The sequence below is a fragment of the Microcebus murinus genome, chromosome 10 (assembly GCF_040939455.1).
Source record: "Microcebus murinus isolate Inina chromosome 10, M.murinus_Inina_mat1.0, whole genome shotgun sequence".
Taxonomy (NCBI): Eukaryota; Metazoa; Chordata; class Mammalia; order Primates; family Cheirogaleidae; genus Microcebus; species Microcebus murinus.
Window position 1 is genome coordinate 46,798,707 of NC_134113.1, and position 20,867 is coordinate 46,819,573.

Below are 20,867 nucleotides of genomic sequence, written 5' to 3' on the forward strand. Positions count from 1 at the left end.
TTTCATATTTTCTGCTTTGCGTTTCATTTAAGAAGTATTTTTGAGTGTACACTATGTGCCAGATACAGGGAGTATAACTTTATCTCCTTTTGGGTGACCTTTAAAGGTCCTGGCAAAAGGAAATTTATTATTATTTGGGTAAACCTTAGATACAATCTAGGTCATCTCTCTTATGTTACTAATTAGTTTTTCTAGTGAAAATATCCAGGTCTCTATTCTGTACCAACTAGAAGAATGGCATACCTCTTATAAAAACAGATGTGCACAGTCTGTCCACTCTGCAAATAGGAGGATTAAATGCCTGTCTACTCTGAGTATTAAAATAAAACTTATTTCTATAAGAGACTAATTATTTTATGAACAAAAGTGTTTTCAAAGCTATATAAAATGCAACTATGGAATGAAAATCAATTATTTTATTAAATTGGTGTCTGGCTTTTTTTTTATGTCTCTAGTGGAGATCAAGTTAACAAAATTAGCTTTAGTTTTATGATAAGTAAATTCACAGTAAATATAGGATTGTGGTGATCAATATTTTCCTTTGCAATGTCTGGACCTCTCATATACATTGAAAGGAAATATAATTGTTCTGATTTGTTTAATGTTCCAGCATGATATGTTTTTTGATGTTTTAGATCCTGTTAAAGAATATGGTTGTGCCCCATGGCCCACGGTTGAGAAGTTAATTAAAATGTGTTTGAAAGAAAATCCTCAAGAAAGGCCTACTTCTGCCCAGGTATTCTTATAGTGAAAATTTGTTAATATTTTATATAGAACATCATATATATATATGTATATATATATACATATACACACACATATATATTACTATGTAATCTTCAAATATATGTACTCAAATACATAAATAAGCACACACAGAGTTAAAAAGAGTTATAAGGCAAAACTCCTATAAGTCCTACAATCTCAGGTACAGAAAAAGAACATTGTAACACACCAGAAACTCCCATATGCTTCTTCCTGATTGTGTCATATATATGTTTTCTCTTCTTTGAAATGCCTGTTCATTATTTTGCCATTTTCTATTGTGTAATTTGTCTACAAGTCAAATAAGAAAAAGGCATACTTTATATATAGTATATTAATCCTTTGCTGGTTATATATGTTGCAAATTTCTTTTCTGAGTATGTGGCTTGCCTTTTTTATTTCCTGTAAGGTGCCCTGTGATTAACAGAATTTCTTAATTTTAATATAGATAAATTTAACAGTGCTTCTTTTTTATAGTTGTTTTTCAGGTCCTATTTTAAGGAGTCCTTTCACGTAGAATCACAAAAATATTTCCCTGTGGTTTCTTCAAAAATTCAGAAGTTTTGCTTTTGACATTTAAGTTCTTAATGAATCTGGAATTGACATTTTTCTTCTGGCTCCAATTTACTATTTTTCATATGAACCACCAAATTTTGCACCTTCATTTATGAAATGGATCCTCCCCATTATCCACTGATTTGATGTACCTGTTTAGTAATGTATCAAAGATACACATACATATTCACAGATACATTCTCTTCTTTTGGTCAACTTATCTGTTCTTCCTCTGATATTACTCTGTCTTAATTCTTGTAGCTTTATAAAAGTCCCCTTTCATTGCTTATTTTTCTCATCTAGGAATGTTTTGACTATTCATAGGCTTAGTTTGTCTATATAAAATGAAAACCACCTTTTCAAATCTTATGACAAAGCCCATTGTGCTTTTGTTTGAATTTGCATTGAATCTGAAGACAATTTGAGCAGGTTAACACCTTTATGATATGAAGTCTTCCCATTCTTGAATGTGGGCTATCTCTCCATCTACTTAGGTCTTCGCAAGTGTCTTTTGATAAAGTATTATAATTCTACATATAGGTCTTGCTTATCTTTTGCTTGATTTTCTTGCTGCAGATTGCTTTAAACTTAATTCCTGGCTTGAGAATTTTTTTCTTTTAACCACCTTTTGATATGAATCTGGTCTATGAATCTTCTTGAAAGCAAGCATGAGAGTAGCATTTTTTCAAGGTCCTTTTGCTTCTCCTCCTCTCTCCCTGCACAGTCCCAAAGCAATTTTCCTTATACACCTGTGAAGGTGGAAATGTGGACAGGTTCATTTCTGATTCTCAATTATGCGGAATGTCACTGGGCAGGTTCTACCTTCTCTCCCACAGGCCCCAGAAAGCATCCAAAACTACACATCAATTTTGACTCAGTAGACAAATCCCTTTAGGACAAATCTTGCTTTAGGATTCAACTTAGCTGTCTGGTTTTTGTCTCTCACTACAATTTTGGCCTGATAATTCCTCATGGTGCTGTCAGCTATTCAGTGTTTTTAGTACGTTGTTGTTTATTTAAAAATTTATTCAGCATTTTGAATTGTTTTTAGCTGGAAGGGTTGTCCAGGTAACCTCTTCTGCCATATTATCTGAAAGAGAACTCTTGCTGTGTTTTAAATTGATACACATTTTAATAGGTAAAGGTTGTCTTTATGTTGAAAGATCTTGATTTTGCATCATAATTCATTGAAAAAGTTTTGTTCGAGTTTAAATTTCCTAATAAAAAGCAGCTGATGACAACTATAGTGACTTTATCAAATATCATATAATTTTCCTGGCTATTTAACTTACTTGTGTTTTAATGGAGCTTACCACAGTGTTAGTCACATGAACTTTTGATATTTATGTTTTACTTTATCACAGTAAAATTTTCCATAACTTAATTATTTTATTTTTTTTCCTCCTTCCATTTTCAATTATATTTTACCTATTTTTTATAGAATACATATATCAACCTTGTGTTTTTCACAGTATATGACAGTATTAAAAAGCTCAGGCATACCTATTTTATCTTTAAAGTGCAGCACATACTGGGAAAAACAGGTAAACCCATCACCTTTATTAGATGAGGCATGAAGAGAATAAGGAGATTTCTAAGTCTCACCAGTGACAGGCAAGTGGCATGTCATGCCTCTAATCCCAGTTTCCTGATTCCTCGTACTGTTTTCTTACAATGCCTTCACACTGTCTCTCCAGATCTGTAGTGTCTCAAGGAAAAACATAAAAACAGGATAGAGAAATGATTTCTAAATTTAGTAACCAAAGATTAAAATTTGCATTCCTTCCAACTGGTAGAAGCTCGACTCTTTTGTTGTCCCAAGGGCTTTTCTCTGCCTTGCTGTGGCTTTGCAATATAGAATTGAGTGAAGAATAACTCCTGGCTGCACTAAAATTCTGTTTATTTGACACTTTTGAGATAGTCTTTCAAGTTAAAAAATATAGCATACATACAAAAGATTATCTACCATGTACTGCTTAAAAATACATATTAGTTTTTTAATGTAATTTGATCTGTAGTTTGGATTATTAATCTTGATGATTGGGGTGGGTCACAGTTTAACAGATTTAGGTTTTGCTTGATAGAGCCATAACGTTTAGATCTATATTATCTTTCAAGGGAAATGTGTTAATTTGATAAATATTGTTTTGTTATTTTTAAACTTTCTTAGGTCTTTGACCTTTTGAATTCAGCAGAGTTAATCTGTCTGATGAGACACATTTTAATACCTAAAAACTTTAATGTTGAATGCATGGTTGCCACCCATCATAACAGCAAGAACGCGAGCATTTGGCTGGGCTGTGGCCACACTGACAAAGGACAGCTCTTGTTTCTTGACTTAAATACTGAAGGACACACTTCTGAGGTAAATCTGAGTACTCTTTAAATTTTAGAACACTCACTTTGTGGATGACTTAAAGCATGAGCTAGTAAAACATTACTCAGGAAGAACTTAAATAAGAGCCAATATAAAAGTATTATTAAATTAGCTTTCTGTTAGAACAAGATTATGCACGGTCAGTATTTTTGTTTCAAAATCACAGTATATATGTGTCTTAGGGTGGGGTTTCCGGAAACAGAGCCTGAGACAGGTAAACTTGTACAAGTGATTTAAGGAGGGGTGAAAAGAAGTAAAGGAAGTAAGTAAAGGAAAGGAAGTAAAGGAAGCCAGAAAGGGGGAAAGAAAAAGAAGCTCAACAAGATGTCGCCTCAGCCTTCCCTGCGAGGAGCTCTGGAGTGTGAATAGCACTACAGAATTCGAGGCAAGGGGGTCTTTCATTCTCACATTAAGCCAGTCATTGGTGGCAATCTGCCCGGCAGTGCATGTGGGGTAACCTGAAGGACACTTCTGGGCAAGCCAGTTCCCCTTGGCTGAGGACATTCTGTGGTGAAGAGTGCAGCCCTGAGCTGTGAGTAGCCAATACTCAGGGCAGCTGGGGGATGGCACACCTGAGGGAGAAAGGGGATCTGGACGTGGCTCCTACAAGATGGATCAGTCAATTGTATTGGCAAATATAAGATGAATTTCTAGACTTGAAAAATAACCTAGTATTTTGACTGTTGCCTTGAAATAAATGTTGTGCCTACACATTTGCTCTTAAGATTGAACAATCCTCTTACATGGCCTTGATGGAATGAGAATTGATGCTGAAAAATAATTTTCAATTTTTCATTTTAGCTTAAGATGCATTCTTGATAGGCAAAACTTGTTTGCTAGTTAACTCATTTATTGTTGAAAATAACATTGGTATTGTTTTTATTAATAAAAGTGCAAGGAAATAAAAAGAGTTAAGTATGTTGGATAACAGAATATTTTCATTTTATAGAAGTTCCAGTGACATAAGCTTAAACCAAGTTGTTTTGAGTGTATTTTCTTTTCCTAACAGGAAGTTACTGATAGTAGAATACTGTGCTTAGCCTTGGTACATCTTCCTGTTGAAAAGGAAAGCTGGATTGTGTGTGGGACACAGTCTGGTAATCTTCTGGTCATCAACACTGAAGATGGGAAAAAGAGACATATGCTCGAAAGGATGACTGACTCTGTTACTTGTTTGTATTGCAATTCCTTTTCCAAGCAAAGGTACGGTAGTGAATAAGAACATTGTGGGAAAATTACCTAACTTTGAGATGACTTAATTGTGTGTAAAATTGTTATTGCATCAGCAAAGACTGCTCATTTTTAACCTGTTTGCATTGGTTTGCATATATTAAAGGGAATTGTGGAAGGCCACAGAGATATTTGTTACGTTTTTATACAGATCTAGCTGAGGCACTTATAAAATAATTGTCAACCTAATTCTTAGGCCCACTGGTCTTGCTCCTGGTTTTGCTTCAGCTGTGGCTGTATCTCTTTACTTCTTCTCACGTCAGTGTGCTCTTATAGGGTCTCCTCAAAGATGAATTCTCATTCATTCTTTCTTTGAATGCATATATATATATATGTATGTCTATACATGTATTAATATATGCATGTATATATATAAATATATATATAATCTCAAAAACCTATTATGTGCCAGGCTGAAGCATATCAGTTCTTTAACTACCTAATTGGAAAAAAATTGAATAAATAAATTCATAAATTGTTAATAAGTGAAAATGACTTAGCCCTTATCAGTTGCAGGGTTCTTTGGGAAGAAATGTTAACTAAAATGGCAGAATGTGAAGCCCATTTTTGATACCTGAAATATAAATTCTACTGGAAATTTTGGAGTTGAAATTATTTGGATATTTAAAAAAATTTTAATGGATGACGTTGAACAGGGAAGGAAGACTTTATTCAAGGTTATCACAATGGGGGTGGGGGAAGATCAAATTAAACTCCACTGAGACAAAAGGTGGGAGAGTTTTAAGCACAGCAATGGGCTAGTGGAAGAGTACTAGAGGATATGTGGGGATATCGGGGAGGAAGGTTGTCAGTGTGATTAGGCCACCTGTGTTTGCTAATTGTCCCTTGCTGCAGGTGGGCTCCTACCCTCCCACAGAGGTTGGGAGATAGGGCCACTATCTTTTTTGATGATTACATTTCAAAGGTATGGCACCTAGGTCCTTGGAAAAGACATTCCTGGGCTTTAAAAGTAGGAAGAGGCTGGGAAAAGGTTTACATCTTAAAGGGGCAGAGAAAGAATTCATAATTGCAAGTCTTCTGAAGCCAACACTCTAAGAAGATTGAGCCCAGGAGTCTACAGTTGAGAAGAAACCTGTCTAAAGGTTACTTAAGCTGGGGAGAACTCTAAGGCTGTCTTGGTCAATGTAAATGTTCTTTTTGTAACAAATTTGACATTTTTCCTTTTAGCAAGCAAAAAAATTTTCTTCTGGTGGGAACTGCTGATGGCAATTTAGCAATTTTTGAAGATAAGACTGTTAAGGTAAATGTTGAATGCATTCTATATCAAAATTTATTTTAAGTCCTTTGTGTTGTATATTTCCTTCCCTTCTTATGTGATTGTAAGCTACCTGAGAGCAAGAATCATAAATTCTGATTTTTATCTTTTTATTGCTTCATAAAGTCTTATATACAGTAGGTACTCTGAAAATACTTGCTGTTGACTCTATATTTTATATGAAGGGCCTAGGAGTAAAATGATAAATGAAATCTGATTTCTAATGTTATTAATAGAAATAATTCAATTTGTATATGAGAGACAGATAATTCATTATAGATACATTGTGAAAGAAACAAAGGGTAATTAAGTTTTAAATCTGGCTTGCCACTGTTTTTTAAGCATTGAAGAAATAATTTAATTTTCTGTTCTTGAAATTCTCATTTAGCCATTAAAGCATTTATTCCTTCATCCATCCATTTATCTTTGGTTCCAACTATTAATTCAACTTCTGTTGAAGGAATATGAATCTGTTCATTCATACACCTTGTTACCAAAAATGTTATCTAATGAGAGACAGAGAAGTAGAGCATAATCGTTAGGTTATTTCTTACACAATTTTTGCATAGAAAAGAGAAGAGATTGGTTATCAGGATAATATTTTGAATACCACTCAAAATTTTTTGTTACAGGCATAGAATGTATAATGATCAAGTCAGAGTATTTAGAATATTCATCCCCATGAGTATTTATTATTTTTATGTGTTGAGAACATTTCAAGTCCTCTCTTCTAATAATTTTGAAATGTACCATATGTTGTTTTTAACTTTAGTCCCCCTACTCTACTATTGAACATTAGAATTTATTCCTTCTATCAAACTGTATGTTTGTACCCATTAACCAACGTCTCCTCATCCTCCTCTCCTCCACACCCACATCTGTCCTAGCTTATGGTAACTATCATTCTACTCTCTAACTCGATGTGATAAACTTTTAGCTCCCAGATATGAATGAGTACATGCGATATTTGTCTTTTGGTGCCTGGCTTATGTTACTTAACATAGTGGCCTCCCGTTCCATCCATGTTGCTGCAGTGATAGAATTTTATTCTTTCCTATGGATGAGTAATATTTCATTGTGGAAATATACGTCATTTTCTTTGTCTGTTCATCCACTGATGGGCACTTATGTTGCTTCCATATTATCGCTACTGTAACTAAAGCTACAATAAACATGTGGATTCAGGTATCCCTTAGATATAGTGATTTCCTTTCCTTTGGATAAATACCCAGTAGTGAGATTGCTGGATTATGTGGTAGTTCTATTTTTAGTGCTCTGAGAAATCTTTGCACTGTTTTCTATAGTGGCTGTGCTCATTTACATTCCCACCAACAGTGGATGACAGTTCTTATCTCTGTATCCTTGCCAGCATGTTATTTTTTTTTTTTCTTTTCTTTCTGATAATAGCCATTCTGACTGGGGTAAGATGATATCTGGGGCTTTGATTTGCTTTTCCCTGATGGTTGATGATGTAGAGCATTTTTTCGTGTACCTGTTAGCGATTTGTATGTCTTCTTTTGAGAAATGTTTGTTTAGATCCTTTGCCCACTTTTTAATGGGATTTCTTTTTCTGTTGAGTTTTTTGAGTTGCTTGTATGTTCTGGATATTAGTCCCTTATTGGATGAATAGTTTGAAAATACTTGCTCCCATTCAGGTTGTCTCTTCACTCTGTTGATTGTTTCCTTTGTTGTGTAGAAGTTTTTTAGTTTAATACAGTCACATTTGTCTATTTTTGTTTTTGTTGTCTGTGCTTTTGGGGTCTTAGCCATAAAATTTTTGCCTAGACCAAAGTCCTGAAATGTTTTTCCTGGTTTTTTTTTTTCCTAGTTTTTTTTTTTTTTTCTAGTAGTTTCTTAGTTGCATTCCACAGAACAATGGAACACAATAGAGAACCCAGAAATAAACTCCATGTATTTACAGCCATCTTGGGTTGATTTTTGTATATGGTGAGAAAAGAGGGGTCTAATTTCATTCTTTTGCTTATAGATATCCAGTTTTCCCAGGACAAATTATTGAAGGAGATATTCTTTCTCCAATGTATGTTTTTGGTGTCTTTGTCAAAAATCAGTGGGCTGTAAATACGTGGAGTTTATTTCTGGGTCTCTATTGTGTTCTATTGTTCTGTGTGTCAGTTTTTATACCAATGCAATGCTATTTTGGTTACTATAGGCTTGTAATGTATTTTGAAGTCAGGTAGTGTGATGCTTCCTGCTTTGTTCTTTTTGCTCAGGTTTGTTTTGGCTATGTGGGCTCTTATTTGGTTTTGTATAAATTTTAGAAATGTATATGTCAATGACATATGAAATTTAAATGTCAATGACATTGTCATAGAGATTGAGTTGTTCAATCTATAGATTGCTTTGGGTAGTATGGTCATTTTAACCATAATAATTCTTCCAATCCATGAGCATCGGATTTCTTTCCATTTGTTTGTGTCCTCTTCAATATTTTTTATCAGTGTTTTGTAGTTTCCTTTGTAGAGGTCTTTCATCTCCTTGGTTAAATTTATTCCTAGGTATTTTATTTTATTGTTGTAGCTATTGTAAATGTGATTGCTTTCTAGATTTATTTTTCAGCTAGTTGATTATTGGTGTAATGATTTTTGTATGTTGGTTTTGTATCATGCAACTTTACTGAACTTGTTTATCAAAAGTAAGAGATTTTTGCTTGGATTCTTTACGTTTTTCTAAATATAAGGCCATGTCATCTGCAAAGACGGACAATTTGACTTCCTCTTTTCCTATTTGGATGCCTTTTATTTCTTTCTCTTTCCTGATTGCTCTGGCTAGGCCACCCCTTTGAATACTACTTTAAAATTGAATCTTGTTTTTATAGAAACTTTGAAAAGTATATCTGAATTTTTATTTTAATATTTCCAGTTATTTAAGATGGAAAATAGTTTTTCAGAAACACAGATTTTACGTTTCATTCTGCAGATACTCAATTTGCTGAGTGTGTTTTTTCTTTTTGGCAAAGTTTAAAGGAGCTGCTCCTTTGAAGATACTAAATGTGGGAAATGTCAGCACTCCACTGATGTGTTTGAGTGAATCTACAAATTCCACTGAGAAAAACATAATGTGGGGAGGATGTGGTACAAAGATTTTCTCATTTTCTAATGATTTCGCCATTCAGAAGCTCATTGAGACGAGGACGAATCAGCTGTAAGTTATTTTCTGCCTGTACCATTTTATTACCATTTTAATGTACCATTTATTTATGTTTATTCTTCATAATCATGTCAATAGGTTGATTTCATAACAAAGTTCTTTTAAGATGGACAATTCAGTTTTATATTATAAAATTAAACATTCATTGTAGAAAATTTAGAAAATTATGGAAAGTAGAAGGACATTAAAAAATCACCCAGCCTATGGCTGGATGCCATGGCTAACGCTAGCACTCTGGGAGGCTGAGGCAGGTGGATCGCTCAAGGTCAGGAGTTTGAGGCCAGCCTGAGCAAGAGTGAGACCCTGACTCTACTAAAAAAAAAATCACCCAGCCTAGTCACTATTGGAATAAAATATGTAAACCTATTGTAATCTCAATAGTATTTATCAATCTAAATTTTTAGCAATTTTATTATCTCTTTCAAATTAGACATATGGAATTGGAAGGCATTCAACTCAGTATTTTACTAAATCCATGGGTTTTACATGTGCAGTTTTGGATAATTTTCATTAAATATTGATTGTAGTAAACATGTACTGTAAGAATAAAGTTCTTTCTAGATTTGATAATTGTACAGATGTCCACTCTATAGCCGAGTTAGCAATACCAGTTTCAAATGAGAATGAAATAAAATATAAACCTCATCCCAATTTGTTGTTTCAATTTTTAAATTGTATTTTAACCAGATCATTGCAGTTCATTCTTATTTGTTATGTTCCTTGGTGATAAGCAATGTAAGATGGTGGGCAAGAGCATAAATCATAGTTCAAATATGGGCTTTGCCATTTATGGGTTGTGTGAATGTGGGCAAGAACCTTTGAAATCTTCGGCTCTCTCGGCTGAAGATTGTAATATACTCTATCTCAAAGAGATATTTGGAATAATAAATAAGAAAATGAATATAAGGAGCTTAACATAATTGACCAGCCACCTAGTAAACTCAATAAATGTTAGCTATTATTATGATTACTGTTAGCGTAGAGCCACAAATCCCTATCTCAGCAAATTATGCTAGTTTCTCAGTGTCTATCTAGTTACCCAAGGTTGAAACTTGGTAGTAATCTTTGACTCATTTGTCCTTTATTTTCCTTATCCACTTGAGTCTACTAATTGTCTATCAATCCTTGTACTTCTCGCTGTTCCCAGTGTTGCTGCCATGGCCAGACTGCCATCCATCATCTCCGATTGTGTTAACAACAGCATCTTTCCCTCCAGTTGCCAGCCTCTGATTACACTCTCTTCAGTCTGTTTTTAGCATTGCAGATGGAGGACCCTTATACAATGCAAATCAATCTGGTGCCACGCTCCTGCTGAAAACCCTTCAGTGGCATTCCATTATTCTTTGCATGAAGTCCAAATTCCTTGTGATAGCATACAAGGCCCTTCATAATTCAGTCCTTGCTTACCTCTCTAGAGTCCCATTTTGCAACCTCCTTGCCTTCTGCGCTTTAGCCAAATTGAAATTGTCTCACTGCTCAAAGACAGCCTGCTCCCTTTCACACCTAGCCTTTAGATATGTTTTTTTCTTTGCCTGAATGCCTATTATGCCCCCTCCCCTGTCTGTTTCAGTCCAAATGCCACTTCATGTGAGTGACTGTCCTCAATCCTCCCTCTGCAGGTGAATTGCCTTGTATTTGTGCTTCTGTTGCATCCGTTTCCCTTCACAAGAGCTATAGTATTTTATAATTGTATTTTTAAAATACAGTAGTTCCTTGATACTACTACTTCTCTTGGTTCTCAACATTGGATGTGCATTAGAAACCACTAGGTAGCTGAAAACAATCTGATGCCTGGGTCCCACCTCAGACCAATTAAATCAGACAACTTGCACCTAGGATGGAGCCCCAGCTTCAGTTTTTTCCCCTCTAGCTCTAAAGTGTACTCAGGGTTAAGATACACTGCATATTGTAAGTTCTCATGGATGAGGACTTTTATTTTCTGTTGTGTTTACAGATTTGTTTATTAGCATGGGGTCAATATTTGGATGAAATCATTCTCTTTCTGTAATTTCCCCTTTTAACTCAACTATGCAAGCCTGAGAACTTTTAAAAAGAAAGAGCCTCCAATTCTTTTATTTCACACGGTTTTTTATGAGATCATGGGTATCAATCAACTCCTTAAAATTCCATATAAGATTTGAAGTATAGATGCTTTAACCAGAGAAAAACATCTTTAAATATCAGGCTCTCAGAGATGCTCATCTCACAAAAGAGATGATGACCCAGTTTCATAAACACCTGGAAATAATTTCTCTCTTCCAAAAAAATGTCTCCTCTTGCCTGGGTCTCTTCCCTGCTTAAGCAGACATCACATCACTGATCAGGGCCTGCTTCATCATCAGTACTGTGGCTGAGAGGCATATTGCATGGTGGAAGATGACTGCCTTTGAGCCAGAAGACTCCACAGGACTTGTTTTGAGTCCTGAGTCTGCAGCATGTTTGTCATGTGGCCTTGAGCAAATTAGCATTTGTAAACCTTTCTTTCTATAATTAACAAACATTGAGATTTGTCATATTTTAGGTTTTAAAATTAAGGATCAAACAGGATAACATACAAAAGTATTTTGTAAATTCTAAAACTCTATGCAAAAATTTGTGCCAATTGGAACTATCGTCTATTAAATATAGCAAACACCCAGGAGGGGATTACCTAAAGCATTGTGCTCTGGCAACACATTGTATTTTCATCTCCTTTGTTGGAATAGAAAAAAAAGGTGGAGAAAAAAAAAATATTTCTACTCTAGCATATACTAATGATTGTTATATCCCTATGGTATTTTCTTGTCATCTGTCTGATTTAATTGCAATTTTAACCATTTCTACTTTTTCATGGTTGTTTGTTCATCCTGTTAGTTTGTTCTTCATCCAGCCATCCTTCTGTCCACCTGCTTAACAAACTGCCTGGTGTATCAAAGGTACTTACTTACCTATGATAATTCTACTGGATCAGAGGTATACAGAAAAGACATGGTTCTTGTCCTTAAGAAATTACACTTACAGTCTAGTGTAAGCAATACACTAATAAATAAAATTTTATATTTAATAAGGTCCATAATACCATAGCTACACCAGTGGAGGAAAGACAATAGTTGATCTATTTTGATAGGTCAGAGAAGAATTCCAGAGGAGCTGACATTTAAGTTAAGCCTCAAAGGCTAAGTATGTATCTGCCATGCCATCGGGGCCCATGGTAGCCAATCAGTTTGTGAAATGTGTACATTGTCAAATATCTTAAGTTGTAAGGGAGATATTTAACAATGTCATTTTTCTTTATTTTCAAAGTTGCAGGGGGATAGCAAACAATTTACTTTCTATTTTTGTTTGGATGATGTGAATGTTTTTCTTATAACTGGACTGGCTTGTGTTGATGCAGAGATATGGCGTGCTTTAACATTTGAAGACACTGCTACTAAATTTTATGTCAATATTTTGTTTTATGACTCTAATTGTAAAAGACTAACCCTTAATTTTCCAAGCATTCATGCATTATTCAAAAGTTACAGCTATTATGATGGCATTTCTTTTAGAAATTAAGATATGGTATAGAATTCTACAAAGAACCAGATAGAATTGAAATTAAAACTAAAACCAGAAGTAAACATTACTCATAATCTTTATTTTATTATCAAAGGAAATCAATATAAAGTAACAAAAAGGAAACAAAGTATCAAAGTATGTTATATGTTTAATGAAGAATGGTTAGAGGAGAATATGAAATAATTGCAATAGTCTAGCTTGTTTATTTTTCAAAATACTGTTAATTTTTATATGCATTAAGAACTATATAAGGTTTTATTACATGTTGAAATTTAACAAAAAAAACACAAATAGTGGTGACATTCCTTTTTTTTCCTTCCTAGGTTTTCTTATGCAGCTTTCAGTGATTCCAACATCATAGCAGTGGTGGTAGACACTGCTCTCTATATTGCCAAGAAAAACAGCCCTATTGTGGAAGTGTGGGATAAGAAAACTGAAAAACTCTGCGAACTGATAGACTGTGTGCACTTTTTAAGGTAAATTTATTGGTTCTTTATTTTATGCCTGAAAGAGTTGTCATTATACTTCACATTTCACAGAGGGAGGGATTATGTCGTATTTTTCTTCCTTTCTGCCTCTAAGTAGTCAATTAAAAATAATTTTGAAATAAAATTATTAATGCTTTTCAGCACCATCTTTTGGTATCTGGCAAATTTCATTCCAGAAAAATAAAAGAATAGGGGCACACATAGTTTCTTACAAAGAATGTTCTCTAATGAAAAAATAGTACATTATTGAAAATGGATACTGGATTCATTGCTGTCTGTAGATCTAATAGTGTCACAGGATCAAATTTTACTACTTAGCATTTGACTATGGTCTTCTCTTTAGTAATTTATGTTTCAAGTAAAGAAATGTGGCTCTTTGCCATTCTTTGTTTAGCAAAATTTGTTTTGTACCATTTTAATGATATATAATGTATATTGCCATGTTTTTGTGTTTTTGTAACTTAAAATGTTATGTAGGTATATATGTAGACATATCTATTTTATCTCTTAGTTGCTGATAAAATTACTAATGCACATCCTCTTTATGGTTCTAGGGAGGATATGGTAAAAATAAACAAGGAATCAAAACACAAAATGTCTTATTCTGGGAGAGTGAAAACTCTCTGCCTTCAGAAGAACACTGCCCTCTGGATAGGAACTGGTGGAGGCCATATTTTACTTCTTGATCTTTCGACTCGTCGAATTATACGTATAATTTACAACTTCTGTGATTCTATTAGAGTCATGATGACATCACAGTTAGGCAAGTTCTTTTCTGTAGATGTTTTTCATATTCCTGAAGACTATCAAAATATGCCTTTATTTTGAATTTAAGTGTTTCACTTTCCAGTGTCATTTGGAGTGTCTTGAAAGTTCACATAATGAGACATATGACTGGGATAAATTTTGAGTAGGTTCATTCAAGAAATGTGGAGATTAGATGCTCTCAGTCTCAGGAGAGAAGCAGATTGTAGCAGCCAAGTCCTCAATTTGGGTCTGTCTTGATATTTTTTCCTTTAGATCAAAGGTGAAAAGGGAAAATACATAGTGTTGAGTAAATTTTACTTTCTGAGGAAAGATATTAAAGCAAATGCTTATTTTGATCATAGTATAGGCTTTCCACTCTTGTTAAAGAATCTCATTTGGTTTTTCATCCTATAAACAAATTTATACTCTTGTAGCAATATATGCTGAACTCTACAATCTACAAATATTAAAAAATCATGATGTTTTACTCAAACTTTTATAGTCTGTTCTTGATCCTACTTTTCTATTTAAATATGAAGAAATCTTGATAGCACACACAATATATTTTCTGTATTAATACATTTCAGTGCCTTCCTTTGATAATAATTTGATGTAGAAAATAATAATAATATCATATATACAATGTTCTTCACAAAAGTATTCCTATGGGCTTAGCATCAGATGCACCCTCACCTGTTTTTCATTGATGGATATCAGAGTTGCACAGCTGTTAGAATTAGATGCTCTTAATGATTATTAGCTATCAGGATGTGTGTCCACACAGGCAGTGTAGTAGGTCTGTCTATAGTGGGTTGTCTCCCTAGTCTCATTCTACCAAGGTCATTACATTCTGTAATTGAAATTGCTTGTATTTTGAGACCCAAATGGATGTACATTAACTGAAATTATAGTGAAATTTCAATGGGTTATGTTTGATTTTAAAATAAAGATAAATTTAAACATAGTTTACAATATGCTGCATATTGGCTTCACACTATCTCCCTAGCTTCCATCATTTACCAAATTTCTACCCATTCTTTCTGGTCTAGATGAGCATGCAGTCCCTCCCAGTTACTGTGCTTTATCCTGCCTCGGTGATTTGCACGTGCTGTTTCTTTCTTTGCTTAGTGAACCTTCTTGCTTGGTTAACTCATACCTTTTTGGAAATGGTAGCTTATGTGCCAAAACCTCAGATAAGCCAACACTGATTAGGTTAAGGTTCCCTCTTGTGGCTCTCATAACACTTCTCTTGCATAGCATTGATCCTAGTCATGACTTTGCTTTCATTAATGTCTTTATTAGAACATAAACTCCATGTGGGTTGGATCGGCTTGTTTCTGTTTACTGCTTTATTCCTGGGACTTAGCCCAGGGCCTAATATTAATACATAGCAGCCTTTTGATGACTATTTGTTGAATAAATCAGTGAATGACTGAGAAGAAAATACGATTTTGTCACAGAATGTCGGCATATCCACCCAACCAATTCTCCATCCAGATATTCACATTTGTGAATAAAGTAGCCAAGCCGTTTCACACACATTATCTCATTTTATATTATAAATTTTGGGGGGAGGACTGTATAAATGTTAAAAACCTATTTTACAGAAAGGTTAAGCTGTTTTCTCAGACTCACATAATTATAAATTGTAGCAAGGAGTAGATCACAGATTTTCATACTTTTAAAAAATTGTTGGTCTTTATTTAATATAAATGGAGAACCTCCTAAAAATAAAATTGTAAATTTAGCTCCAAGGTATTTGTTTCTTAAAATATTAATAGCTGTACTTTTTTTCAGTCCAGTTTATTATATTGTTTAACAGAAAATTCCTATATTTTGTTTTGGTAAAGGAAGCCTTAAAAACGTCATGCTGGTTTTGGGATACAACCAGAAAAGTACCGAAGGCCCACAACACCAAAAAGGTAATATCTAATAGGATACTGTATTCCAAGCAGTGCAATGATATGAATAATGATAACATATTATGTGTTTTATAAATTTGTAGTAAATATTACATATGATATAATACTTTCAGCAATTTTAACTGGTAGTTTTATAGTGTAAATAATTTAGACATAAATTTTCAAAATTAAGTTTCAGTGATTTAGGAGTATTAACTATTTATTTTTTCAGATGAAGTAGAGCTATCAATCACTACAAATTGAGAACTTGCTCAAGTTTAAACTAAATATGATTTTTTTAAACAACTTATCTATATCCATATGAGGTCTAATTTTGACCAGTGTTTGAAAAAGCTCTATTTCTTTTAGACAATGAAATGTCAGGCAATTAAATGCTCACACTTTCCATGAAATTTAGTAGTTTCTATAATGTGTTGTAAACACGTTCCATGTATAGTTTTTTTGTAATTGGCAATAACTTATTATATTATTTATAGCTGTATTGATATATACATTTGTCTAAGTCAATTAAGTATAAATGAACCAAATTGAAAAATGTTTTATGGTGGATCTTTGAAACATGATTTCATTTTTTTTCTTTTTCTAGAGATACAATCTTGCTTGACTATTTGGGACATCAATCTTCCACATGAAGTGCAAAATTTAGAAAAACACATTGAAGTAAGGAAAGAATTAGCTGAAAAACTGAGGAAAACATCTGTTGAATGAGAGGAAAACTGAAAATCTATATTTTAAAATCTGGATGGAAAAATTATTCTCTTCTCTTGTAAATATTTCTTTAAAAATGTTTACATGAAAAGTATACTTACATATTTAAATAGCTCATGTGTATATGAAAGAATGTTTATATGTTTTATTTTTAATTTAAATATATATAAAAATGGTTACTAGTGAAAGTATGTTTTAAAGTGCTATTTAAGATATATATATATTTCCTATATATCCTAATTAATTTTGTGGATTAATTACTGAAAAGAAATCTATGAAGTACTTAATTACAGTAGTCATACTAAAATTTACAAAGTGTTTAATTTTTGTGTTTTGTTGTCCATAATGAAGGTAAACTTTATTTTAAATTCTGTGCTAATACAAGAGTGTTGCTTGTATACTTCCTAGAGATTCTGCAAGGTAGAATAAAAATATTAGGATGGTTACCCATGTAATACATTCCTTCTTAGATTGCTTTTAAATGCACTATCGTATATGCTTGTAAATAGTTGAGTGAACTTGCACTATTAAAGCCTCTTGGTGTGTGAGTTCTCTTTGTTGCTGAGACAAATGTGCATCTCACACAATTTCATCTAAAAGAAAATGCCATTAAAAGGCTGATGGAAAAATATGACTTATGGTCAAAGTCTTCCTATCTAGCAAAGACACAGAAACTCTCTCTTTCCTTATTTTTCTATCTTTGAATGTGGGTATTCTGAAATTTGTATAATTGGTGTACATACAGTTTTCAGTCCTTCAAGTGATATTTAACTGTTTTTATTTGGATTCTCAGTGGTAAGCTAGACCACCAACTACTTGTTTCCTAATCTGCTTCATTCTAATTCTTCTGTTCAACTTTTTTCTAAATTTGTGATGCTGCACATCCTCCATCATTCAGGTAGAAACCTATTTTCAGAATTATAGAATTCTGCAAACACCACCAAGACCCTGAGGACAAATTTGTAACACTCTTCAGGCTGCTGAGAGTGGAAGGAGCTTTAGCTATGATGGGTAATGGTGTTTGCTGAGTCTTCTAAATTATACCCAAATTGTTTAAATATCTTCCCACAGTAGGAGTATCAGGGCCACTTACCTATGTTATAATTTGAGTGTTATTTCTGCTTTAGGAAAAACACATTTGTTAAATTCATTGGCCCTGGCCAATAGTCATCATTTCAGACAATTCCCTATTATGGGGCAACTATTTAATATTCTCAGAACCAACTGGCATTTTATTGTATGAAAACTTTAAATTTATTTATACTAACGATAATCAAATTCTTAACCATGAAGAAACATTTTCCACTTTTCAAAGGGACCTATCCTTTAATTTGTTATGTAATTAACAAAAAATTCATACACAATGGAGCTTTGTTCCAGTGATATTTCTTTCATTGCTACTTTGTATATGCAATTTTTTTAAACCAAAGATAATTATAGAAAAATATGTAAATGAACATTGTATTTAAATGGAATAATAAACATTTTTAAAGCATGATTATGAATTTTACAACTTTGAGATAGTGTTTTACTTTTTACATATAGGTCTGTTATCTGTCTCATATGAAACTTTGTATTGATCTGTGTATGGAACATTCTAATACAGGAAGGTGCCTACTAAAGTTTTTTTCTTGAAGACCTACTGGATATTTAAATTCATTTTTCTGTAATACAGATAACTGCCAGGATTCCAGGATAAAATCTGATGGGCATGATATATTCTATTTTTCAGTTCTCTTAAAAATGTCCTGTAAGTGAAATTATTTACTCGTGAGTACTGAAAAAAAAAAAAAAGACTTTAGAGCAACAGATATGTACCAAAAATAGATACAGTTATTTTAAGTCTTTCCTGATCAGAGCCCTAAAAGAATTATCAAAATGTAAACATGTTACTTCAACATAAGATATTGTTTTGGGGAAGTTTTGAGTTAAAAAAGGGAGCTTTTCTGAATCTAATTATTGCAAGCATTCTATTGGTTATATATGAACTAATTTAACTAAAATGCAAATCATTTTTCATCAAAGCAGTGAAATATATTGATGAAACAGCAGAATTAACAAAAAACACTGTGAACTTTTCTAAATTAAATGTGAATATGCAAATGTTCAGAGGAAAGAAAAAAATCCAAAACCCTTGGGACTTTGCTTATTTATGTAATCCATCACTTTTGGTTGCCTAATACCTAAGCTAGGTAACTGAATGTTTTCCACAGAGGCTTATCAGCAATCCAGTGAAATCTTAAACCATGCCAACTCAGGAGAACTTGACATCCTTGTTCTCATTTCTGGCTAGTATCCCAGCCAGGTACCATTGTTTTCAATAACAATTCAGAATCTGGCTGCTTAAAAGTACATAGGTACTTGGCTCTTTCTAATTTTTGAAAGCATTTGGGTGTTCCTAGCAAATTGGCTTTCAAACAAGAGTCAGGGAGGCACCTGACCCAAAGGACTGCTGTCTGAGCACACACTGTGTGTGGGTGAGCCAGGTGTGGTGCTTCTCTCTCTGTGCCGTCCTCGTACTCTCCTTGATCTCTACCCTTGCCTGGGAAGTCTCTGCTTGAAGGAATCTCAGGTGAAGGCAAAGAGGGAAGGGGCATTAGTATCTGGGTCACGGGGCTGTTTCTGAGCCTCCTTGAGAATCCTGTCTCATGGCAATCCAGGGCTGGAAAACTAGAGTTTATGTAGTACATTGTAGAATATATACCATTCTGACCCCGGTTTCACCACACTCACCTATCTCAACTCCACCAAGAGAAGGTTATCACCATTTATTTGTGAAAAAACCAAACAGTGTGATAAATACTCTATTAGAAGTATTATGGGAAAGTAGAGAATGTGTCTACTTGGCCAAAGAATGGAGGATATGGGAGGATCACACACACACAAAAGCATGTATTTAAGCTGAGACTTTTAAGATAAAGAGGCATTCAACAAACTGCAGAGTGAAATAAACATTTTAGGCAAAGAAATCACATGTGCATTATCTTAGGAACATGGGCTTATTTTAAAGGCATCCTATCAAATACGTACTGAAATTTGTGACAACTTCTCAGTCATAGTGTATATGAGATACACTTAAGTGACTAAAGATGCCAGAGAATTATCTATTTATATATTGATATAGCGTTTTTCTATGAAATGAGAGACAAAGCTAATGAGCTCTTTTTCTTTTGATTTTGCTGGGAGTTGTTTGTTAGGATGAAATGCAGAAAGATGTTTCAAACACCAAGTTTATCTTATAGGTTAAGAAATTATAAAAGGAATCCATGACTTCATACATATTTATAGTAAAGGACAAGAGATTTCCCCATCTCATTACAAAGTGAGCCCACAGTCACTAAAAATATTTGCTATCATGACAAAAGTAAAAGAAAAAGGTAGTATATAGTGGAAATGTAATACTATTATAGAGATCCAGTGGATATAATGTTTGCAAGCTAATTCTCTCTCATGTTGGCACTGTTTTGATTTCCTGTTATGCATAGTGTAGTTAATGCTGGTGAGGTTATATGTCAGACTGATTAGGTGACCACCAATAGAAGCTGCATGAAGGCAAAGGAGTATTTTCTGACTATAAGCTTTGTTTGGATGGATCTCTACTGCCAGTCACAAGATGCATTTCTTAATGTCACAAGGTTGAAGCAGAAAATCTTTGCCGTAGACAGATCAATAAAACCTTACTTCTTTGACTGAAATAACTGCTTTTACAGACAGACAGAGTATACACATATTAATATTGCTTGGGATATGGCCCTCTTTGATGAGGGACTACATATAATTCAGGGCAGACAAAGTATGCCTAAAAATAAATCTAAAAGCTTGTACATTCAAAGGAAACACATTTTAATAACATTGCTTTTGAGGGCTTTGCATTTATTTAATCAATGCTGCCATCATTGTTCAATTTTTCTTAATTACGTTCCGAGTTATTTTAAAAAACAGAGGAAAAAAGAAACAAAAAGGTATAAAAGAAAATAGTCAGAAGGAACATTCATTTAGAATTGGAAACGACCTTGGTCTAAACTCCAGATTCAGCCTTAGTGAACTGGAACAAGTTGCCCAAAGAGCCAGAGCATCAATTTTTTCATCTGTAA

General features: G+C 33.7%; 1 protein-coding gene across 1 annotated transcript in view; it reads left to right on the top strand.

Annotated features, from left to right (window-relative positions):
- Positions 1-18,286, top strand: part of LRRK2 (leucine rich repeat kinase 2) — a 132,767-nt gene extending 114,481 nt beyond the window's left edge. The window contains exons 43-51 of the mRNA XM_076007179.1: positions 636-736; positions 3,491-3,685; positions 4,707-4,900; positions 6,116-6,188; positions 9,181-9,365; positions 13,232-13,384; positions 13,951-14,163; positions 15,998-16,065; positions 16,652-18,286. Coding sequence (XP_075863294.1) covers positions 636-736; positions 3,491-3,685; positions 4,707-4,900; positions 6,116-6,188; positions 9,181-9,365; positions 13,232-13,384; positions 13,951-14,163; positions 15,998-16,065; positions 16,652-16,773 — 1,304 coding nt within the window. The 3' untranslated portion in view covers positions 16,774-18,286. The remainder of the gene's footprint in view (positions 1-635; positions 737-3,490; positions 3,686-4,706; positions 4,901-6,115; positions 6,189-9,180; positions 9,366-13,231; positions 13,385-13,950; positions 14,164-15,997; positions 16,066-16,651) is intronic.
- The last annotated feature ends 2,581 nt before the right edge of the window (positions 18,287-20,867 follow it).